Below are 26,158 nucleotides of genomic sequence, written 5' to 3' on the forward strand. Positions count from 1 at the left end.
GACGTTTCTGCGTGTGTAGTAGGTATGGGCCATATTTTATGTAAAAATAGGTATAATAAATTAACTGTTTTTATATTTTTTTAGCTTTAGATCCAAGGATCTTGGGATATTCTTTACCAAGGATTTTTCCGTATCTCTACTTTAAAGACTGATCGGTGATTTTGAGCAATTGAAAGCAAGTTACACAAGGTAAATTATGATTATTGAACTATTATTAGCCTACAGCCTATATTAATTATCTACAAGATGAACAGAAATGCGTAATTACATATCACATAGATACCTATTATGTATTTTCATAGCAATGATGCTATGTATGTAGATTATTTTTAAAATACAAATGAGGTATTAGATGTATAGGTATCATATTTTTTATTCTTTTTATTTTCATTCAAGTCCTGTTTGATTTAATTTATAACAGTCTTATGTACCTATATTTATGTTTTTTTTTTACATATTTTTTTTTGATTCCAGGTTTTGCGTGGGTTCCTGTTGTCTTTTTCCTGCTTCCAGTTAGTTTTACGCCCATGAAGCTGTGAAAACATTTATTTATCTTCAAGTTTCTGTAAGTCAGTGCATTGTTACTTTACTAATTCACTTTAACACAGCATCTCTGATGTTATTTAAATATTTTGATATTGATACAGTAGTTTATGGGTTTATAGATCTTTAATTGTGTTGATTTGCATATTTACATTGTTCTAAATTCCAAATAAATATTTTTGAGTAATTTTGTTGTATTATTTACTACTAGAAAAAGTAAAAAGTATATTAACCCTCATTTAAACCTCCTGAACAGCCCGCCATTAAAAACCGGAAACGGAAATAAATTTCATAAAATTGAAATTGTCATGTCAATGAAGTGTCTATGTCATGTCAAATGTCCCAGCCGCCATATCTGAAAATTAGTTACCCAGGCAGCCACGCTGTTTCCATAATTTAACATTGACTTGACACTTCTTCTTGTATTTATTATTTTATGGTTTCAACTTCTTTGGGGATTTAATCTTTTTTTTACAAGTTCATTTTTATAAATTATAAATTTGGCAACGTCGGTTTGGTGGCGAATTAAGGGGGCGTAAGTGGTCAGACGTCCATCATTACTGCGGATAATCCGTTATTCAGCCGCGATATCCTTCAAAAAGATTTGTCCACCTAAAGGTTGATTCTCACTATACCTTCTATATCAGCTCCCTTCCGTTTACATAAAATATTATATCATGTAAATGAATAGGAAAATGCACACTATTCGTTCTGTTTCCCTTCCGTTCCATAGCCTTTCCTTCCTTACATTTTTTTGGCGGATGGACTGAAGCGTATCGGAAACAGCGTTGTCATGTTCTTACATTTGTACCAGTTCTGTTAAAATTTTGCTGATATTTATTTATTCGTTCACCTCTTAATTAAATCTATTACCTTTTTCAAAGATACAAATTTTTAAAATAAAACTTTCGTAATGATATACCTAAATCGTACAATAAAAAGTATGGAACGGATATGGAATGGAAATGGAAGGTATAGTGAGAATCAACCTTAAATTTCCGTCAATTGAATTCAATCAATTCAAAATTATGTTACCTTAGAAAAAAATCACGTATGGAAGCAAACTGATGCTAATACTGAAATAGATATAAAATGGGTAAAGGTTTTTCAGCATTTTTCTTTGGCAGATATTTCCTAGATTATAATTGTTTGGTTTGGTTTGGTAAATGTATGGTAAATTTTTTGGAAAATGTATGGTAATGCAGTATGACGGCAACCTCATAGTTTGTTAAGTTAGGTTAGGTTGGTTTTTTATCAGTTTGTTGTCTTATCAGTTTTATCAGTTTTAGGTTAGGTTTGTTTTTAGTGCTGTATTTAATCTATGGATATTACTTTGAATTATATTTTTTGATTTCTTAACAGAAGTCTCCTGCAAATGACACATTAAAAGCCGAAGAATTGTTCTCTGTTGATGACGAGATGTACGAAGAGTACAAGAAATACGAGGAAATGTACTTAAAAGAAAAAGAACAAAAGGCCAGTTCGAAAAAAGCAACGAAAAAGAAAAATATTGATATCAATTACGGACTTCTGGTAGCCAGTGAGGAGGAAGACCACTCTAACGTTTCCACAAACAAAATATCGAGCGACTCAGCTTATGGAAGGTTAGTTACCTATTATTACAGTTCGTATAATATAACCATCTCCGTTCCTGGCCATTTTAATTGAAAAGTTGATTCTATTCAGTGGCGTCGCCAGATATTTTTTTCAGGGTGGGCCAGCACTGGGACCAGGTTTTATTCGGATGGGCCAGATAATTTACCATATCATAGTTGTTGATTATATTTTCTGGACATTGCGCGGGTGGGCCATTACAGGGCCCAAGTTAATCCAGGGTGGGCCCCGGCCCACCCTGCCCCCCTCTGGCGACGCCACTGATTCTATATTCTGTCATTTTTGTCGGTATTTGCGATATTTTGAATCGAGGGATAATGAAATATGTTTGAGATAATGGAATAATAATATAATAATGGAAAATTTGTAAAGAAACGTGCAATAAAAATAGCGACCTTTATGAAAATTCCAGCACTCTGTATTTTTAAAACTACGTTGTTTTTTAACGCTACGTTGATATAAAATTTAATGAAAAATGAATCATCTTTTTAAAAAATAAGTTTTACTAATCAAAGTCCTACTACTAAAAACTGAACCGTCCTGTATACCGGGTGCGTCTCAAAAGTGGCTCACCCTTATAACTTTTTTATTTTTTCAGATAAAAAACGAGATTTGATATTGTTACGTTTTTCGTCGGTTCCGTGTGGATAGAAAGTCACAATTTATTTAAACACTATTTATTTAACACTAATTAACAAAAACAATAACGATAAAAGACTTAAAGAACTATTTACAAACGATTTATAACTAAGAATTTATTTTTTGAATTTTAGCGCGTCAACTGTACTCGTCTATTTATATACTTGCCCTCTCTAGACCCCAGCCGCCGGCTTTTATACCAACAGCTAAAGATCTCTAGAATAGTCCATAGATCGTTAGGTGCATAGAGAAGGTTTCGATTGTTCTCGTATGTACTACTCCATTCCAGTGGAACTCGATTCTTCTCGAATCTTCGAATGAATCATTACGGTGTCTATTCTTTAATGCGATGTTAAGGTCATCCGAGGGCGGGCCATATAGTTAGGTTAGGTCGAGTCCACACCGGTCCGCAACAATATGTTAGTATATGACATAAATTAGCATTGATTGACGTATTCAATTGTTTTTGGTCACTTCCCGTTTCAACGGAAATTATTACAACTTTTAATTTTTAAATGACACCCTCGGTATTTTTTTACTTTATTCTATAGAAAGTGACATTCTGAATAGAATGACATATAATATGTCAACTTTTGACATTTTTGCTTAATAAAAATCGTATTAATCGTAGAGTGCCATGGCTATGTTAAAAACACTAATTTATAATCAAGGACCCTCGGAAAAATAGATTTGATCGTCTAATGTTTTTAGTGTCTTGTCCTGACCGGTTAAAAGATGCCCAAATCGTATTTTTAATCATATCTCAATTTTCAAATGGAACGAATAATTTGATACCACACATTTGATATTTGTGCCAAATTTGCGTTATGAACCGCATGTTATAATTTCAAATAAATCATATGGGAAAATGTCAAAAGTTGACATATATGATATGTCATTCTATTCAGAGTGTTATTTTCTATTGAATAAAGTAAACAAATTGGCGCCGGCCTAAGCCACCCATACTAAAATATGTTAATAAAAAATTGGTAGGCAGTTTTTTTAGTTTCAAAGTAAAGGAATTTTTCCAATTTTTTTTATCTCAAGAACTACGACTTTGACTGATGTTGATGTTATTACAAATTTTGTTGCAAATATTATTCCTAATCTTAAATTGAAAACCGCGGTACTATAATTTTGGAGTTACGATTTTTTAAAAATTTTAATCCTCTTCCATACCCCCTTACCAACCCCCCACCACCACCAAAAACTAATGGCCAGATTCTCGGGCGCCACAGTATTTTTGTGCCAAATTTGGTTAAAATCGGTTTAGCAGTTTTTGAGTTATCGTGTTACAGGCGGACAGACGGACAGACAGACAGACACCATTAAAATATTTTGTATTTAGGTCATTTATGTATTATTAATTTTTTTTGCCGATCTTATAAAAATACCGATGGTGCAATTTAAATATCAAAAGTTGTAGTCATTTCCGGTGAAACAGGAAGTGACCGAATACAATTGAATACGTCAATCAATCCTAATTTATGCCATATACTAACATACCAAATCTCGTTTTTTAACTGAAAAAATAAAAAAAGTTATAGGGTGAGCCACTTTTCAGACGAACCCGGTATAGCTATTCAGAAATTCGAAATACATAAGATTTTACTGTATGATTTCATTAGTACTATATTTATATTTTCGAATTCGTATTAGCGTAGCTGATAATAAACGAAAATGTAATAAATGATTGGAATGTTTGGCGCGTTTTAATGATAAGGATAATGGTCGACTTTTATGATATGATTCGGAACAATAAAAATGTGGACAACAAACCGCGGTACATAATATAATCGACACACGAGCAATATTATTTTTCCTTTTTTTAGATTTTGAATTATTTTAGGGACTTTCTAAATAATCTGTTTCTTTATTCTGGAGAACAGATTTCACCAAAAATTAAATTACCTATTTAAGAAACTGATAATAGTAAAAAATGACTTTAAAAATTTTTTGTATATTTTTTTATCTAAATTCTAACTGCTAACAAATTTTCTTTTTGATAATTTTCATAATCATGGCAACGGCCTAGCTACGTTGAAACACTGGTTCCCACTAGAACACCGAAGTTAAGCGACGTAAGGCGATACTAGTGGATGGGCGGGTGACCGGTTCGAAACTCTGTATCTTGCTGTGGTCCAAAAAAAGGCAAAAGTGTAACATCTATTGACACACACTGCTCATTCACGCCGGTTCAAGGCTAGGGTTGCCAAGTGTCCTCCTTTCGGGAGGACAGTCCTCCTTTTAGAAGAAAAGTCCTCCTGCCTCCTTTTGCACCCAAATGTCCTCCTTTTACAATCTTTGACAAAAAAGTTTCTTAAACCATGATTTTGTGCTCAAAATAATAATTTTTCTGTAGCCTATAATAATTTATCGTTTCCATTTTATTTTGACTTTCTTTAATCTCGATGCTATTTCGCCCATTCAGCTGTCATAAACAAGATTGCTTCTGCATAGGTATTTCAGTTTTAGTTTATTTCTGTGAATCAAAGATTCACTGTCGTGGCTGTATTTTGTAATGTTTTTTTTTTCAATAAATCGTTCATGCAGTATTGCAATCCAAATATTTGTATACCCCGTCCCCCTCACCCCGCTTCAACAGGGAAATGTCCTCCCCTTGCTTTTGAAAAACTTGGCAACCCTATTCGAGGCTGGATGAGATCGGATATCTCGTGAGTAAGAGTCGATTTAGACACTTGCAAGTCGGTAGGTCATTGACAATGATATGCCCGAGGACCGCGGTTCGGATTCCGCGTAAACAAAGTAACGTTAACTGAAATCTTTACTTTACTTTACTTTTCATAATCATACAGTTAGTTCTTTTCGCGTAAATTTAACTAATAATGAAGGAACGCAAACCATCCATAAAAGCAATAAAAAAATTGGTATTCATTTAATAAAAATAAGTTGGTAGTAAAAAGCAGAGCTGGTCTCCACTCAATAAATGTGTCTTTTAAATAACACAAGAATGCCAAAAGTTAAAAAATAATTAAAATAGACTATACAATAAACAATATCAAAATTTGAGGCATACGATGTGAAATCTATTTTTATTGCTATTTTTTTGACATTGATCTTTTTTTAGTCTAAGAAAAACATCGAAACAGCGAAGCCGAGCTCCGAAATTGAGCCCCCTAGAGCCGAAAATGGCCGAGACTCTAAGCTCCAGCGGATCGGAAAATGGTTCTCAATCTCCCGCCACTTTATCCTCGAAGGTGTCGAAGTTTTGCCACGAATGCGGAACGAAGTTTCCCGTTTATACAGCAAAATTTTGCGTCGAGTGTGGCGTCAAGAGATTAGTTTTGTGATATATTTCTTCAAGATATGTCTTTTTACTCAATTTAAATTATATATGATATAAACAAGGATTATTTTTACATGACCTATGGACATTCAAAATGTTTTTGAGGTTCGTATGATGCCCATAAAGTGGCATACAAGTTGTTGCATATTGTTAAGATGATTATTAAGCATGTCAAAGTAATTCCGTATCAACTTTTTTAAATAACTCATTGAAAACGTTTCCCATTTTTTTAGAACTTTTTGTCACACCCTGTATAAAGACCGAAAAAAAACGGCGTCTACTTTTATCGATCATATAGTAGTGCAGATATTAAAATATATAAGTTTCTCTAATATCATAGGTCATCTAAAAATCGTCCTTGTTTACTTGTCAATGGAAGTACAGTATAGCACAGCTATGTTTTTCCTCATGTGCAATTAATGCATATGCTTATGCAAACACCCACAAATTATTTCTAACGACTTAAATTTTACAAGCTTTACCGTTTTTTACTCTACTTATTTTTTTACCTAATTATTAACACTATTTTTACTGACTAAGAAATTATTCTAGGAAATAAAATTCTTTCTACAGATACTTATTTTTTTTGAAATCTCGTTTTTTCTGTATTTATGAAATACAAATTGTATAAAAATAATCTGATAATCATAATAAACATAGTTAAATAGATCATAAACATCTTGGAAGTTTTCAACAATCTCTATATATTTTTTGAAAAAGAACGATAGATAAAGATATACCGTATGATCGAGAAAAAACGGCGTCAGCGATGGCTATGGAATGAAGATCGCTGTCATTTTAAATGTAAATTTATATGGGAAATGTCATTGATGTTCATTTCCCAGCCAACTGGACGCCGTTTTTTTTCGATTATACGGTATAAAACGTTCGTACTAAAGATAACTTGAAATAAAACTCGAATTTGTGATCGATTTAAATATGATTGTTATGATTATATGGTACAATTTAGTGTGTTCTGTGGGTACAATCGTCTACCAAAGTGTATCTGTTGAATTAAAATACAATATTTAAATAATTTATATCTAAATAAGGTATCTGAAAATTTAATAGCATATATCGATAAATTATTTGTGATTTTTTTTTCTTTTATATACAGACTAGTAAATATGTTGATAACCATTCCAAATATTATTTACTATTTGTTTACCTTAATTTTATTAACAAGACTGAGAGTTTTGTTAGTGCTTTAACTTGTTTTACAATAAATGTATTTAAATCAGTAATATGGCTTTTTCTTTAATATGGATTTCTCAAATAATATTTAATCTAATTAGTAATGATATTTTTTAATCTTTGAACTTGCAATTAAGTCAAATTAAGATCAAAAATGAATCTTTTTGATGTTTTTAATGTATATTTTATTAACAAAAAGCTATTTTTTTTATTATGATTTATTAGCAATCAGAATATTTGCAAGGAAATTCTATGGGCTAATTTGATGACTTGAGAGCAATGACGCTCCAGTTAACGTGATGAGGTCTTCTCCAGTGAAAAATCCTACTTAATATTCTTTCAAATCAGATGACCATTGTCTTTTAAGTCTTCTTGTAGGTACTGGTTCAAGTAGAGGCTGAAGTAAGGTATTGGTGTGATCGTGTAGTCTAATGAAATGTTTTTACTCCGAGTTTGGATGACTTCTTTGACGTACGGAATTTTTAAATCTTCATGTATAGTATGATTGGAGACATACCATGGTGCGTCTGTTATCCGTAGAATTTTAGATTGGCTCCTTTGTATTATGGCTATATTTGATTTACTAGCGCAACCTCAGAGTTCTGCTCCATATGTCCAAATAGGTATTATTATGGTTTTGTATAAAAGAAGTTTATTCTCTAGCGATAGTTTGGATCTTCTTCCCATTAACCAATATAAGTCTTTTAAATCTATTTGCTTACGTTTCTTTACTGTGTTCTTTCCAGGTAAGCTTAGTATCCAAGTGCATGCCTAAATGCTTGGTAGAGGAAGACTGCGGAATTAGTGTGTTGTTTAAATATACTGGAGGGCACTGGTCTCTATTTAAAGTAAAAGTTACTTGGGCCGATTTTGATGGATTAATGTTTATTTTCCAATCACGTAACCATGCCTCTATTACATTTAGATGCACAGTTTAGATGTCTTTGTAATATCAAGGAAGCTGTGTTTCCGGCTTTTTGTTGACAGATGATTGACAGCCATAATTACTGTGTCATCTGCAAAAGTAGCCGTTGTTGTTTTATTGTTTGTGGGAAAGTCTGCTGTAAAAAGGACATAGAGTAGTGGTCCTAAGACACTACCTTGTGGAATACCTGCATTTATGCTATGATTTTCAGATATATCCTCACCTATCCTGACTCTAAACACTCTACCATTTAGGTAGGATTTCAATATCGGAAAGTAGGACATGGGAAGATAATTTTTAATTTTGTAAAGTAGTCCTGTATGCCATACTTTGTCGAAAGCCTGACTAACATCAAGAAACACTGATGTGCAATACTTTTTGTCCTCAAGAGTTTGAGTTATATTGCTGGTAATCCGATGTATCTGCTGAATAGTGGAATGTCGTTCTCGAAACCCAAACTGGTGATGTGGTATCCAGTTTTCGGTTTTTGGATCTGAATTGATTCTACTAACAAAAAGCTATTGAATAACTTTCTGTTGCAATTAGTATTAGGTAAATAATTAAAGATTTAAAGATATTTTAAATTACTTTAATTCATTTATCATTAATATTTTTTTTAATAAAAAGTTATACCGTGTGCGTCTCAATAGTGGCTCGCCCCTATAACTTTTTTATTTTATCAGATAAAAAACGAGATTTGGTATGCTAGTATATGACATAAATTAGGATTGATTGACGTATTCAATTATTGTTTTCGGCCACTTCTTGTTTCACCGGAAATGACTATAACTTCTGATTTTTAAATAGCACCCTTAGTATTTTTTACTTTATTCGATAGAAAATGTCATTCTGAATAGAATGACATATATCATATGTCAACTTTTGACATTTTGGCTTAAAACAAAATTGTATTTTAAATGCCCATCTAGAGTGCCATGGTTGTGTTAAAAAGACAAATTTTTAGTCAAGGAGCCTTGGAAAAATAGATTTGATCGTCTAATGTTTTTGATGTTTTGTCCTGGGCGGTTAAAAGATCCTCAAATCGTATTTTTAATCATATTTCAATTTTTCCAAGTGGAATGAGGGTGACTCATTAGCATATTTGGAAAAAGCATCTTTTTACGAATAATGTAATACCACACCCTTGGTATTTTGAGTCAAATTGTCATTATGAACGGCATGTTGCAATTTTAAATAAACCATATTCGAAAATGTCAAAAGTTGACATATGATATGTCATTCTATTCAGAGTGTTATTTTCTGTCCAATAAAATAAGAAAATACCGAGGGTGCTATTTAAAAATCAAAAGTTGTAGTCATTTCCGGTGAAACAGGAAGTGGCCGAAAACAATTGAATACGCCAATCAGTCCTAATTTATGTCATATACTAAACATACCAAATTTCGTCTTTTATTTGAAAAAATAAAAAAGTTATAGGGGTGAGCCACTTTTGAGACGCACCCGGTATATAAATAATTTTTAATTAAAGTTAATTATTTATTAAAAACTATTTCTAAAAGACAAAAGAATAGTCTTGTGTTATTTTCAAAAAACGAATCAACCATTTTCAAAAGCTCGGAAGAATAGGAAGTGATGTATTAACACCTTCAGTGGCGTAACTAAACTATGGAGTCTAAAAGGAGGAGGCGAATCGAACGCAAAAATTATGGGCCCAGTTTTTGAGATCTAAATGAAGTTCGAAAATCGCCGTTAGGGGCGCTTGTGATGATTGGGATACTAGAAATACACAGCTTCTTATGGCAAGAATAACTATTTTGTTATAAATTATAGAGCCAAGTTACACACTGTATATAACCATAATAACCATACAACATCCAATACAACATGAAATTAGTTAGTAGCTGAATTTTCTTTATAAAAAGTGAATTTTGAACAAACACGATACTGCCAGTTAAGAAGTATCAAACAGTTAAATAAGCGGTAAGTTGGTAAGTTTAGTATAAAAAGAGCCATTTGATCATATTTTAGAAACTGTATAATTGTTAGCCACCTAGTTTAGAATATAACATTATGCTCTTTTGGAATGCGATTTGCATAGCATAATCATACAATTTGTATGTTATCACAGAAGAGAATTGTATGTTATATCTGCTATTAGTAATAGCCTTTAATAGGAACAGGTACTTCCTGGTTACTGGCACAGTGCTTGCACAGTACAGTTGTTATAAGTTTTTGACCATCCTGTAGAAATGTGAATCTTGTGTCTACTTGTCAAATATTTAGTATTTGAGTAGTGTAGGCAACCAGTAAAACAGCTCTCTGCTGTATAAAATAATAAAGAAAAATGATTTTTTAACAGGATTTATATAAAATAATTTTAATTTTATCTAGTCTAATATCTACTCTTATTGAATTTTTTATTTGTATATCGAAAAATAAGTAACAAACAGATAAATTTCATAATTTTTCGGTAATATTGTTGCCGGCGTCCTTGGAATTTTCAGAACCGTCAGCTGATTGGCTGCCAGTGTAAAAATTTCAAGTTGGGCTTGGTTCCTTTTTTTTCGCAGGACGTTTGGCAGGAAAATTTATATCGCTGTTCGTTGATTCGCAAAATATTTAATTAAATATAGTTACCGAATATGAGCAGTATCTTAAAATTGCAGTCGTTTATTGTTAGGGGTGTTGCAAATAATGGATTTAACAAGGTAATATTGTACCTGCGACAGGTAACCTATAGTTTTTGTTATGTAACTTTTTTAAATTATATTTTATTTACTCGTAAATCTTTCTTTGCACGCAATGATGCAACATATATTTTATTATATACTTTGATAATATATCCATTAAAATTATTTTTATTAAGGAAATTTGTTTCTTATAAAATTGCCTAAAATGTTTGTCAACATGCTTAAAATATTTTAAATTTAAATACAAACATATTGAGACGTCTTGCTAAGTAACGATGCTATATTTGAAAATATAATATTGTATTTAGTTGGTATTTTTTTAGACAAGCATTACTCCAATATGTTCTCGATCCTTGCACCTTAATGTAGACCGAAATAATGCCAAGTGTTCAGATGCAAGTTCAAAAGCCTACCCTATAGTCGACCACACTTATGATGCAGTGGTTGTTGGGGCTGGTGGAGCAGGCTTACGGGCAGCATTTGGTTTGGTGGCAGAGGGATTCAAGACTGCGGTAATTACAAAATTATTTCCTACTAGATCTCACACTGTAGCAGCGCAAGGTGGTATTAATGCTGCCTTAGGTAAGTGAGAGACTATTACCATATTTATTAAATGTTTATTGTTTAGTAACATGACAGGTTTTTTCCTGTATGGAAAAATTCTGCTTATGTAAGTAATGTCCATGTAATGTCAGAGACAAGTAATGTCAAAGATTTGAAATAACACTACCTAAAAACTCTAGACAGTAAGTGATTCCATTGTGATTACAACAGCTCAAGGATCACAAGATAATACTATTTCTCAGAAAATCAGTGACATAAATAGTTCAAAAACAGTAAACAAATGCTTAATCATTTAATTAATATTTTTTTCCATTTAATGAAGCATTTGATTTTATAAATGTTATCATATTTTATATTAATTAAAGCATAAACAAATGCCCCCTTCCAATTTTTTTAATGTTTTATGTTTTGTATATTTCTAATCACATTGAGATATAAAATCTTAAGAAATTATTATTTCAAAACATAGAATATCTATTCTATTTTTCCTAATAGGTATAGTCTGTGTAGCAAAAGGATATATACTTAGGGCACGAAAAACGGGCCCCTTAAATTTTTCATTTATTTTAAAGCTTTATATATACCTAGTGTTCTAGAGGACCGATTTTGATGATTTTTTTAAGCAAATTGTAGCTAAATTATTCTACTTTTTAGTAACTCTTTCTAAATTAAAAATAAAAGTTGCCATCTGTCAATTATTATAATTATAGATAATATATCCATTAAAATTATTTTTATTACAAACAAACAAATCAAACTTTATTTCTATATACAATACAATACAATTCATAAAATAAGTACAATACATTTTTTTATTATTAGGTTTTCGTGTATTTATAACAAAATATATTAATGTACTGACACATGCTTTTGCGCTAAGTGAAGGGAACACAAGATGTCACCAGAGTACGTAGATCGCCGAGTAGCGACAGAAACCGTCGGCTCTTTTGATGTGGTGGGACCAAATTTTCTTTCTCTCTCTTTTGACGTGTTTGACAGATAGACTACGTATTTAACTGCTCAACTTATGAAGTGGTCCTAATGGTATACACTGCTCACAATTTGAAGTGGAATTAATTATAACGTTTTATACATATCTTTTTTGTTTTGTTTTATCCTTATTTCTAAATTTGAATGTATAAAATATCTTACTGCTAATAAATAATTAAAAAAACGATTCGTTGCCTGAGGTATACTTGAAATAAAGTATATAGAGATATTTGATAAATGGCAACAGTGGCAACTTCGCTTCTTCGTATGACAGATAAGTTACTTACTTCGCGCAGCCGCAAAGAAAATTGAAAACGGGACTGTCGCTACTCGTCGGTTTAGATACTCTGATGTCACCTTTAAAGCCCCGTTCTCAGAACAGCGACTGTCGCCAGCGACACGTCAAGAGGACCAATGAGATTTGTACAAAATTCAAACAGCTGTCAATTTTAAATTTAGTACAGCTCCCATTGGTTGTTTGAAATGTCAAACTGTGTCGCCAGCGACACGACGTCGTTCTGAGAACGGGGCTTAACTTGTGTTGCAAAAGCATGTATCTGAGTTTAAAGATGGCGAGTTTCAAGCGGGAGCGAAGACGGGGACAAGGTGGCGCGGGCGCGGCGACCTGGACGATTGATGAAAATCGATGTTAAAAATTGACACACATTTTTTGTAATAAGTAATTTGTCAATGGTAATAAAAACTAGTAATATAAGAGAGTATCTAGTAAAAAAAGGAAATAAGAGAGAAAAAAATACAGACAGATACAATCAACTTTTAAAGTTAAATAGTATTAAATATATACAGAAGCGATGAATAATTATCATGAACGTATGATTCAGTAAGGGATTTGAATTTTCGTTTATTATTTAAAGAATTTCTAATACAATCTGGAAGCATATTAAAAAGTTTAGGAGCAAAATAAGTCACTGTCCTCTGTGTATGAGTTTTTGAATACAGGGGTACGCGAAGCGGTGACATAGATCTAGTACTATATACATTATTGAAATAAGAGAGGGTATTTTTTGTTTTCGAGATATACAATAAGCAGGAGTGTATATACAAAGCACATTAAGGAAATTGTTTCTTATAAAATTGCCTAAAATGTTTGTCAACACGCTTAAAATATTTTAAATTTAAATACAAACATATTGAGACGTGTTGCGATTTAATGATGCTATATTTGTTATTTGAAAATATAATATTTTATTTAGTTGGTTTGAAATAAAAGTACCTATTTAATTTATTTATTTATTTATTATACGAGGGAAAACAAAATGTGGATATTTTCGTAAAAGTTTGAAACACCCTGTGAAGTACGTTAACAAAGCAAGGAATTTAAAAATAATTTTATTATCTTGATGTATTCTGATTCTGTCTGTCATTGAATTAATTTATCAAAAATTTCATTTTTTCAAATAGAAACTCACACATGTTTATTTCATTAACAAAAAGCTTTATTTTATTTCAAAAAATGTTTTTAAGTAATTTAGTATTTAATTTAAAAGCACATTTTTTTCTTAATTTTAGCTTAGTCTATAACTTTAAAAGTCAAATGAAAAAAAGTGAAATTATGATATATTTTTACAATTTTAAGGATTAGATTACAAGCAATTAGATGCATATGAGAGGGTCAAAATTAATAAATGTAAAGTTAATATTGTCAAGGATGGAATTATTCGATATATAAAATAACATATTTAATATTAATATATTTCGTTTCGATCCAATTCCTTTGCAATGATCCAGTTCTCTGTTCATATTCCTATTGCTCTAAGTCTCGGTAGTTAATTGTTATGCTCAGTTGGTTCACCACGCTTGGTCGGTGCCAACTGAGTGCCTATATAAACGCTTAATTGGTAGATATGAGTTATCATCTGTTGATGGTGCTAACATGGTTAGCGACCACTGCAAATGTAAAGTGTTTTGGTGTATTGTGGTACTAGGAGTGAATTAATGTTTTATTTTGCTGTTGTAACACCATAGGTTCCAAAATTTTTGCTTTAAAAATTTAAAGTATTTTTTTTTTCAAAAACGGTTAAGTGTGTGGTACGTAGGTCTTCATGTTGCTAATTTGGGATGCTATAACCGATGCAAATTTGGAATAGTCCAAATTAAATGTTCATTTTGCTGCTTTTCGATTCTATAATGTATATAAATTTCTTTGGCATGCACTGTAGCTCAACCTGCTTGGGGTTTTAACATACCGGGTGCATCTCAAAAGTGGCTCACCCCTATAACTTTTTTATTTTTTCAGATAAAAAATTTAGATTCAGTATGTTAATATATGACATAAATTAGGATTGATTGACGTATTCAATTGTTTTCTGTCACTCCCTGTTTCGTCGAAAATGACTACAACTTTTGATTTTTAAATGGTACCCTCGGTTTTTTGTTGCTTTATTCGATAGAAAATGATACTCTGAATAGAATGACATATCATACGTCAACTTTGACATTTTCGAATATGGTTTATTAGAAATTGCAACATGCGATTCATAACGACAATTTGACTCGAAATACCAAGTGTGTAGTACCAAATTATTCGTAAAAAAAATGCTTTTTCCAAATATGCTAATAAGCCACCCTTGTTTTATTTGAAAAAATTGAGATATGATTACAAATACGATTTGGGTATCTTTTAAACAGCCAGGACAAGACACGAATAACATTTAGACGATCAAATCTATTTTTCCAAGGCTACTTGATTAAAAATTAGTGTTTTTAACACAGCCATGGCACTCTAGATTGAAATTTAAAATTCAATTTTGTTTTAAGCAAAAATGTCAAAAGTTGACATATGATATGTCATTCTATTCAGAATGTCATTTTCTATCGAATAAAGTAAAAAAATACCGAAGGTGCCATTTAAAAATCAAAAGTTGTAGTCATTTCCGGCGAAACAGGAAGTGACAGAAAACAATTGAATAAGTCAATCAATCCTAATTTATGGCATATACTAACATACCAAATCTCGTTTTTTTTATCTGAAAAAATAAAAAAGTTATAGGGGTGAGCCACTTTTGAGACGCACCCGTTATAAGGTATCCAGTGTCGATAGATTTGTCTTATTCTGGTCTTAAGGCAGGCGGCCACTGCGAGCGAAACTAAACTAAGCGGAGATAAGATTTGTAAAAATCAGCTTCCATACGTTTTAATGCGTCAGCGGCTACTTGAGCGAAACAAAACGAAAATATATGAACGAAGATTCGAATCGTAGTTTAGTTTCGTTCGTTTTAGTTCGTGACAGGTTCCAGCGAATTTTTCGCAGCGATTAGTTCTATGATAGCAGAGATACAATACGAAAACTTAGCTGACTACTGAGCGAAAATCGTTCCCAGTGGAGTTCCCATTTAATTACCGTTTGTTTTCATATTCTTAGCTTAGTTTAGTTACGCTCGCAGTGGCTGCCTGCCTTTAATTGTAGAAGAGATGTAGATAGGGTAACAGAAGCAAAAATCAGAAGTAGTGTGGTATCAAATTATGATAAGTGTGTGGTATCAAATTATTGTAAAAAAATGCTATTTCCAAATATGCTAATGAGCCACCCTCGTTCCATTTGAAAAAATTGAGATATAATTAAAAATACGATTTGGGCATTTTCTAACTGGCCAGGACAAGACACTAAAAATATTAGACGATCAAATCTATTTTTCCAAGGCTCCTTGATTAAGAATTAGTGTTTTTAACATAACCATGGCACTCTAGATTGAAATTTAAAATACAATTTTTTATTAAGCGAGAATGTCAAATTTTGACATATCATATATCATTCTGTTCACAATGTCATTTTCTATAGAATAAAGTAAAAAAATATCGTGGGTGCCATTTAAAAATCAAAAGTTGTAGTCATTTCTGGTGAAACAGGAAGTGACCAAAAACAATTAAATACGTCAATCAATCCTAATTTATGTTATATACTAACATACCTACCAAATCTCGATTTTTTATCTGAAAAAAATAAAAAAGTTATAGGTGTGAGCCACTTTTGAGACGCACCCGGTATAGAGTGTTCCATATCAAAATTCATGAAATTTTGCAGTGAATTAAAAAATATAAGAAAAAATAGAGTATCAACTTAAAATAAGAATGTTGTCATACTTCCGGATGTGTCGCCATATTGAAAATACTTTTAATCGAGAGATCTCACTGTGAGCTCCGATATAGATATTTTGGCTCTCTAGAAACTTCTAATGCAAACTCAGCCTAGCACACCCTGTATATCAAGAATTAGTATATAGTTTAACAGTTCTAATATCTCAAATAAATTTACTGTCTAAAGGCGTAACTACTTAGTTCAAATTTTATTTCCCACTTTGCTCATTTATAAAAGCAGTAAAAAACCAGAGGTTCTGCACTTTTTTGTGTCTGTTAATATCAACTGATTAGAGTGTAAGTCATCTACCGTATGATAGGGATGATTCCCCATATAATGTTACATATAAAATGACAGCGATCTTCAGTTCATAGCCATCGCTGACGCCGTTTTTTTTCAATCATATTGCACCTTTAGTGTAAGTTAACTACCTCGCATTAAAATTCAGGATTTAGAATTATCAGGCTGGTATATCACACAATTAATAATTCAAGTCATTTATTTTTATTACATCTGTAGTAAACAGTTACAATGTCTTTTTTAATTATTTCAAGGGTGTCTGTGTAACTTCTGTCAGGGTTATATATTTTTTAGCTGGACAGGCAGAGAATAGAAAAAGATGTTTGTAACGGAATTTACAAACATCTTGTCAACTATGTAAATAAACATCATTTAATTTTAAAGTTTTACGTGATATATTATGACTAAATAAATGTAATCAATATTAATAGGAAATATGGAAGAAGATCAATGGCAGTGGCACATGTACGACACCGTGAAGGGTTCCGATTGGCTCGGCGATCAAGACGCCATCCACTACATGACTCGGGAAGCGCCCAAAGCCGTCATCGAATTAGAAAATACCGGCATGCCTTTCTCTAGAACGACCGAGGGTAAAATATACCAGAGAGCCTTCGGAGGACAGTCGTTGAAGTTCGGCAAAGGCGGCCAAGCGCACAGGTGGGATAAGTTTGTTTTAGAATAAGAAACTTAGGGCGACTCTTGAATAGGTGCCTTTTTCCAGATGTTGTTGCGTAGCGGACAGAACTGGCCACAGTCTTTTGCACACCTTATACGGACAAAGTTTGAAATACGATTGCCATTATTTTGTGGAATACTTTGCTTTAGATCTCATTATGGAAGATGGAGAATGTAGGGGAGTAATAGCTTTGTGCCTTGAAGATGGTACTATTCATAGATTTAGATCGAAAAACACGGTAAGTATTTTGTTAAAAATTGTCTATTATTCTCACTTAATCGCAATATTCGCTTATTTTATGTAACAAGTCGGGTTTTGATTAGTGATGGGAAAAACCGATTAATTTCAATAATCGAGTACTCGAGTTTCAAGCGATTGCAATAACCGAGTGATCGCTCGAGTGAAATATCACTCGTATTTAAAAATACGGGTTTTCACCCCTCGCTTGTTGTAAGTACTCGTTAACGCCAAGCGCCAAGCAGTAAGTTGCGGGCGCAGGGCACATATTGTTTCTGTGATGAATAGCAAGTAGCAAGCGGCGAGCGATTCGCTTGATCGCTTGATTTAGATTATTTCAAAGCATTGTCGATGTAGATCGTAAAATTTTGTCCCTCAACGGATAAATATATATATACGGCGAAGTATAAATTTGCTACCTGCAATGTATATAGAAAATTCGCTCGGTTTTTTATCGAGTATATCACATTAAAATCGGATTTCAATTTGTTTCATTCCAGGATCGCTTGAGTTCGTCGCTTGGTACTCGTCACTTGCATCGCTCGTTCATAATCGAGCGATGTCGGTTATTTCAATAATCGAGTACTCGAGTTTCAAGCGATTGCAATAACCGAGTTATCGCTCGAGCGAAATATCACTCGTATTTAAAAATACGGGTTTTCACCCGTCGCTTGTTGTAAGTACTCGTTGACGCCAAGCAGTAAGTTGCGTGCGCAGGGTACATATTCTTTCTGTGATGAATGGCAAGTATCTAGCGGCGAGCGATTCGCTTGATCGCTTGATTTAGTTTATTTCAAAGCATTGTCGATGTAGGTCGTAAAATTTTGTCCCTCAGATACGCAACGGATAAATACATATACGGCGTCGTATAAATTTGCTACCTGCAATGTATGTAGAAAATTCGCTCGGCTTTTTATCGAGTATGTCACATTAAAATCGGATTTCAATTTGTTTCATTCTAGGATCGCTTGAGTTCGTCGCTTGGTACTCGTCACTTGCATCGCTCGTTCATAATCGAGCAATGTCGGTTATTTCAATAATCGAGTACTCGAGCGAATTTTCGCTCGAGTTATCCCATCACTAGGATATCAATTATTGAATTTGCTTTTATAGAAACGGTCGAGACTTGTGCTCTAACTACCTACTACCCTAAAATAAGCGAAGGTTAGGTTAGTTAGGACCAGCTGGTAGTGAATAAGCTGTGAGCGCAACTACAAATTTAATATTACTTTAATCAATTTATTAGTGTTATTTTTTTATTAAGTACTAATAAGGAAGCTATTCATTATAGTATTGTGGTAATTTCATAATTTACTTTTAGGAATCTACCTACAGTGTATAATCTTTTTATTACGTTTGTGTATTAAAGTTGTATATTACATTGACAAGGTGTAGGCGGGATTGTAAATCACTTATGATGAACATAAAAATTGAGTGGCAGTAATATGAATCCAGAGTCTAAAAACCTGGAATAAATACGTATAATAAGTAGAATTTGTTATATTGTTTCTGGACTAAATTTGAAGCTTAATATTGTTGATTACAGTGCGATAAATGGGTTATTAAGCGTTTTATTATGTTAACAAAATATTCAATGAAGGTTTAAACCCAATATTATTTATATGCAGAGCTATGAATATGGCATAGACAAAAATACTTTACAATACCATATAAAATTAAAAGTAACAGTTTGAGATAAACCGTTTTAAATATTCAACTGGAATCTTCTATTTATTTCCTCAGTAACAGTGGTTTTAAAAAGATTTACAGGTTCGCATAGTAAATCATCTTCACTTATAACTTAAAAATTTGTCACTAAAGACGTCATAAGAGGTTTTTTGCCATCGATAATGTTACATGTTCTTAGGTTCAAAACTAGTTTTGTAAACTGCTTCTCAAGCAGTTTACAAAACTACTTACTAATTTGCGACTACTGCTGGTATTCTTGACTACTGTAGATAATAATGTCAAGCGAATTTAAAAAAAATAATAATAAATCTTTTGAAATCATAGATATGTTTACTTATATTTTGACTTAGCTCATTTATTTTAAAATAATTTAATTCGACTTTTTTATAAGATTCTAGCTACTGGTGGGTACGGTCGCGCATTCTTCTCGTGTACCTCAGCTCACACATGTACAGGTGACGGTACGGCTATGGTGGCCAGAGCAGGTTTGCCTAGCCAGGACCTGGAGTTTGTCCAGTTTCATCCTACAGGTATATATGGTGCCGGCTGTCTAATCACTGAAGGTTGCAGAGGTAACAGATAATCTGATGTTCCCTTGTCTCTAATTTAAAACAGTGTTTTTCCTATTTTACTTCAACTGTTAGGTGAGGGTGGTTACTTAATAAACTCACAGGGTGAGAGATTTATGGAGCGGTACGCTCCAGTAGCCAAGGATCTGGCTTCCAGAGATGTGGTCTCCAGAAGTATGACCATCGAGATCAGAGAAGGTAGATTAGTTCAGAATATTTTATTATAATTGAAGGGTCAAGGGGAAAAACATGATAAGCGCCATTTTACTAATTTTACAGATCATTGGACGGCTGGTGGTTATCTAGTTCTTTCCGTCTATTCTATATTTTTCTAGGCATATATAGTCTGTGAAACGAATAACTTTGAATTTGACAGTTCCCGCGGGCTTTTCTAGTGTTAATTTTATTAGGTTAGTAACTTGCGGCCATGCTGACGCAATGCCGTCTCTAATAGAACAGCCTCGAAGCGAGATTTATGACGCCACGCTAGTTAAATACTACATATAAATATAAATATATATGAATTTACATATTCCCATGCGGGCTTTATATATGTTAATTTTATTAGGTTAGCGAACTTGCGGCCATGCTGACGCAATGCCGTCTCTAATAGAACAGCCTCGAAGCGAGATTTATGACGCCACGCTAGTTAAATACTACATATAAATATATATATATATATATATATATATATATATATATATATATATATATATATATATATATATATATATATATATATATATATATATATATATATATATATATAAAAAAATAAATACAATATATATATACCTATTTATAGAAATAAATAACTTTCGCAAATAAACCAAATAAACTATGAACCATACAAATGCAGCAAATGTTTTACAATAACAAATAATGAATAGGTACATAAGATAATGGGTAAAATGTAAAATATATTTTAAATTTTGGGGTTTGAAAATTGATCTAATTTAACAAACAACATTCAATATCTACTACTTACTATGGCTGAAATCGTATTCCATAGTCAATGTAGATAGTTTTAGTTTTAAGAATAATAATTTAAAAAAATACGTGGTCATCTTTTGACAAGTTTATATTAGTTAATTAATTGCAGTAAACCTTATGTGGTGTGAATATTTTATATGTAATTTTTTGGATTATATTCGACACTATTTTTTTCATATGACACAACACTGATGAAGGCTATGATGTTAGCCGAAACGTTTTTTTAACCAAAAAAAATAATGAAAAACAAATGAAAACTTAATCAGCGTTTTTCCCGAACCTAAATCCCAAGAAAATACAAAATTTTAGAATAATTTTACATACAAAATGACAGCGATCTTTATTTTATAGCCATCGCTGCAGCCTTTTTTTCTATGATATTGTATTATTTGCAAATATAATTTTTCGAACATTGATACTTGCAAAATATACATATACATTTTGTGAATGCAGATAATAATACATCACTATTAGTAGATATTGAATGTTTTTTGTTAAATTAGATCGATTTTCAAACCCCAAAATTTAAAATATATTTTACATTTTACCCATTATCTCATGTACCTATTCATTATTTGTATATTGTAAAACATTTGCTGCATTTGTATGGTTCATAATTTATTTGCCAAAGTTATTTATTACTATAAATAGGTATATATATTGTATTTATTAACTGTATATTATATGTATATTTCATGTAAACTATATCATTTTTAAAATACAAACCAAAAATACGAGGAATTATTATGTTTTCCATGTATTCTACAATTTATTTATTAATCCGTAGTATCTAACTAGCGTGACGTCATAAATCTCGCTCCGAGGCTGTTCTATTAGAGACGGCATTGGTCTGATATTTAGAAATGTCAAAAGCTGATGAGATTTTACTTTTGACAATTGTGTTGATTTTTGTAAGAAGAGCAACTGTCACTTGTTTTATTATTTTCCTTTTCTATTTCACGAAAGTAAAAAGAGTTACCTATCTGATTCGTTCAGGCACTCAATTTAAAGAATATCAGTAACTTTTTTGACAGAGGAATTTTATATTTACCATGTTGGTAAAAAATAACGGTCAAAATTCAAAGTTATTCATTTTATAGACTATATCATTGAATTTAACAACTGATTGCCCTGCAGAGTTTATACAGTTTGTAGTTTATACAGACTAGTTAGACCTACTATAATATTGTAAAATCCTAAAATTAAGAAATTGGCACTTATCAAGTTCCCCTGACCCTTCAATTTAGATCACTTACTACAAAAATAGCTACGGTTTTGTAATAATCAGGCCTGTATATTTGATATAAGAGTATCCTTGGTTTACAGTTGAATATGCCTTAAAGACGACGTCTTCATAAATTTTAATAATTCGATATTTTCCACAAGCTTTAGATCATTTTGTTTTCTATTTATCTTATAGGTAGAGGTTGTGGTCCAGAAAAAGATCACGTATTTCTGCAATTACATCACTTGCCAGCTGAACAGCTGCATCAAAGGTTACCCGGTATATCGGAAACAGCGATGATTTTTGCGGGAGTTGATGTAACGAGAGAGCCAATTCCAGTATTACCAACTGTGCATTACAATATGGGCGGTGTTCCTACCAACTACAAAGGACAGGTACCTAAACCATGATCGTTTTATCTGTTTTTTTGCCACCATTTTTTAAACAAACACAAATACTTTCAATTTCTTTTCCAAGATTAAAATAAATTCTTGCTTGTTTTTTCTTTGAAGTATTTTTTTTATTTTAAGTATATTTTTTCTACATTGTGTACCAAAAATTTTGAATGGGAATTTTTTTTAGTCGTATAACCCGACTTTTTTATATTAAATAGGTATTTTTGTAAATTGTCGTCATGACAAAAATTATTTTTTGTTAGGCATTCTGAATTGATTATAAAAAATGTCTATACCTATGTGGCGGATTCATCTCTCCAAAAAATCCTTTTTTGGAGAGCTGAATTGATTATTTATAAACTTTAAAAAAAATTTATTTCGATTTGTTGTGAACTTTTTGGCACAAACAAAACAAAGGAAGGAATGTCAATATTATTTCTGTCATACATTAACTAAGAAAGCGACATCATTGAAGCTCATTTTTTTATCTCCCAATTTTAGTTTTATATGATGAATGGCATTTCCTTAAGTTCTTAAGGTTAATTTCTTAGGGTTGACGTTAAGGATAAGATTAGGACTCATTTATTACTCGAAGTATTAACCCACTAAGTATTTTTATTCAATGGTACTTGCCTACAAATTAAATATAATATAAAAAAAAAGATTGAATCAAACTAATTGAATGTTTGTATTACCCTTATTTTTAGTAATAAGTTAATATACAGGGTGGTCCGAACTATATTTCGGAAACTTTGGCAGCATATTCTGCAGATAAAAATAAGCGAAAAAGTTCGTATAATTGTATGTCCTAAAATGCTTAGTTTCGGAAATACAGGGTGTAGAAGTTACATATTTTTATTTCGATTTTTTCCAAATAATATCTGAACTAACGTCAATATTTGGATAAAAAATGGCGTCTGGGAGTTTTTTGATGAGAAATTTGATTTTGATATCAATATGACTACTACTTATTGAGGGCGCCACCTACATATCTTTTAACTGGTTTGAAGACTAATAACTTTTCGTCCGTACCTGTATAAAACTACTGAGCAAAAAATATACATTTACGGCGTTTTTTATGTAAAAAAGTTCTCTTGGTAAAAATCGCTACGAGTAATGGATCTCGAGATATTTTGAATCTAAATGATCAATACCTGTCATCATTGACATAAATTAAGCATGTTGACTAAATAGTTATTAGTTGTTATTAGACTGAAATCATAAATTTGAAATTTTTTCTTACCAAAAGTTCAACAGAAACTGTTTTATATTTTTTTCGAAAAAAAATTATGATTAATTTAAAAAAATAAAAAGTTCCCAAATTTATCATTTCGGTCAAATAACTATCTACTCAATATATTTATTTTTTGTCAATGATGACATATATATTGTTGCGGACCCGTGTGGACTCGACCTAACCTAACTATATGTCCCGCCCTCAGATGACCTTAACATCGCATTAAAGAATAGACACCGTAATGATTCATTCGTTCGAGAAGAATCGAGTCCCACTGGAATGGACTAGTACATACGAGAACATTCGAAAACCTTCTCTACGCACCTAACGATCTATGGACTATTCTAGTGTTCTTTACCTGTCGGTATAAAAGCCGGCGGCTGTGGCCTACAGGGGGCAGTTATAAATATACCAGTGCAGTTGACGCGCTAAAATTCAAAATAAATTCTTAGTTATAAATCGTTTGTAAATAGTTCTATAAGTCTTTTATCGTTATTGTTTTTGTTAATTAGTGTTAAATAAATAGTGTTTAAATAAATTGTGACTTTCTATCCACACGGAACCGACGAAAAACGTAACAATATGTATTGACTATTTCCATTCTAAATACCTTGAGAACTTGCTCTTAGCGATTTTTACCAAGAGACATTTTTTATGTAAAATATCACGTAATTGTATATTTTTTCACTCATTAGTTTGATACACAGTTTGGTACGTACGAAAAGTTATCAAATCATCTCTTCAAAACAGTTAAAACACATGTAAGTGGCGCCCCCTACAAATAGGAGTCATATTGACATCAAAATCAAATTTCTCATGTCAAAAAAACTGCCAGATACCAATTTTCATCCAAATATAGAAGCTACTTCAGAAATTATTTGTAAAAAATCGAAATAAAAATAAAACTTCTACACCCTGTATCTCCGAAACTAAGCATTTTCGGACATACATACATTTATGCGAACTTTTTTTACTTATTTTTATCTACAGAATATGTTGCCGAAGTTTCCGGAATGTAGTTCGGACCACCCTGTATACTAAAATTTCATATGGTGTATATTCTTAGGTTCTTACGAATTGTAACGACGAAGACGTGGTAGTACCGGGTCTTTATGCTTGCGGCGAGGCGGCTTCGTGTTCCGTTCATGGAGCTAATCGATTGGGTGCCAATTCCTTATTGGATTTGGTTGTGTTCGGTAGAGCGTGCGCCCTCACAATTGCCGCCGAAAACAAACCTGGAGAAGCAATTGGAAGCATTAAGGCGGTAAGTTAATGTTTAGCCCACAGACCACAAACATTTAGATTGGCAACTCTCGTCATTTATCGAGAACGCGTTTTACAGCGCTCGGTTAGTTGAAGACGTACTAAATCTTCATTTTTCCCGTCAGGTGCTGGGAATTTAAAATTTAATTGCATTATTGCTTTTTTACCAAACGTGAAAGAATTAATACTGTTTTTTTTTAGTTTTCTGTAAAATATAACTTTTATTTTACAGAAAACTTAAAAAAACAGTATTAATTCTTTCACGTTTAGAAAAAAAGCAATATGTATATAATATTTCTAATAAGACTGATATGGAACAATAATACAAAAACCAATATGAAACAAATATTTTTTATTAAGAATCATCAAATAATACTATAATATTATCCATTCAACATTTGAATAAAAAATAATTCGTTATATAGATTAGTACCTTACGTTATAGACATACACATTATACAGACATTTTACATTATAATATAAACAATATTTATCAACAAAAGCAATAAAAAATTGAACTTTATAAAGGTTATGTTTTACTTTATTTTTTTAAAATACATATACATATAATTGTGACTCCTGGACTTGCATAACCCTAAAAAATACTACATATACGAATTTTAAACCGACCAAAAACATAAGTACACTTACCTCTTTATGCATTGGCATACTATGCAAAATCGACGATCTACTAGAGGATTTACAGCCCAAAACACAGCAATATAACACCATTTCTAAAAAGTGAACAGAATGACACTTCGTAACAATTACAAAAATTTAGATCGAACCACGAACAAGCCCAAAGGACGACAGTGATAGACTGAAGAATTTTAAAATTCAGCCGGTCGCCTCTCTTTTGAGCAGGTACCAATCATAAAACAGAAAAATTCTTATTGGCTGTCGCTTTCTCCCGCCAGGCGACACTAGCGCATGGTGTCTTGAAGTCGTACTAATTTCGTGGTTTGACGTTTCGCGGAGAGTGCGCAGGGCCTGTTTAGTCTTTCCAACGAGAGCATCCCTGACAGTGACAGTAGTATCTGTCATTTTA

At 32.0% G+C, this 26,158-nt stretch overlaps 2 protein-coding genes across 5 annotated transcripts in view; both read left to right on the plus strand.

Annotated features, from left to right (window-relative positions):
- LOC115879351 overlaps window positions 1–7,347 on the plus strand; it is a 59,613-nt gene extending 52,266 nt beyond the window's left edge. For all 3 annotated transcript variants that reach the window (XM_030896125.1, XM_030896127.1, XM_030896126.1), the window contains exons 9-10: window positions 1,906–2,147; window positions 5,885–7,347. In XM_030896125.1, coding sequence (XP_030751985.1) covers window positions 1,906–2,147; window positions 5,885–6,107 — 465 coding nt within the window. In that variant the 3' untranslated portion in view covers window positions 6,108–7,347. The remainder of the gene's footprint in view (window positions 1–1,905; window positions 2,148–5,884) is intronic.
- Window positions 7,348–10,684: 3,337 nt separating this feature from the next.
- The window catches only part of LOC115879162 (succinate dehydrogenase [ubiquinone] flavoprotein subunit, mitochondrial), a 35,723-nt gene continuing 20,249 nt past the window's right edge, over window positions 10,685–26,158 (plus strand). The window contains exons 1-8 of one of the 2 annotated variants that reach the window (XM_030895850.1): window positions 10,685–10,891; window positions 11,197–11,455; window positions 17,255–17,483; window positions 17,548–17,740; window positions 19,820–20,000; window positions 20,073–20,195; window positions 22,411–22,610; window positions 24,914–25,111. In XM_030895850.1, the coding sequence (XP_030751710.1) occupies window positions 10,826–10,891; window positions 11,197–11,455; window positions 17,255–17,483; window positions 17,548–17,740; window positions 19,820–20,000; window positions 20,073–20,195; window positions 22,411–22,610; window positions 24,914–25,111 (1,449 nt within the window). In that variant the 5' untranslated portion in view covers window positions 10,685–10,825. Of the gene's footprint in view, window positions 10,913–11,196; window positions 11,456–17,254; window positions 17,484–17,547; window positions 17,741–19,819; window positions 20,001–20,072; window positions 20,196–22,410; window positions 22,611–24,913; window positions 25,112–26,158 lie in introns of both variants that reach the window. The other variant, XM_030895848.1, reaches the window with a different exon arrangement.

Source organism: Sitophilus oryzae, unplaced genomic scaffold (assembly GCF_002938485.1).
Source record: "Sitophilus oryzae breed Bouriz unplaced genomic scaffold, Soryzae_2.0 scaffold_1576_pilon_pilon, whole genome shotgun sequence".
In the NCBI taxonomy this organism is placed as follows: Eukaryota; Metazoa; Arthropoda; class Insecta; order Coleoptera; family Curculionidae; genus Sitophilus; species Sitophilus oryzae.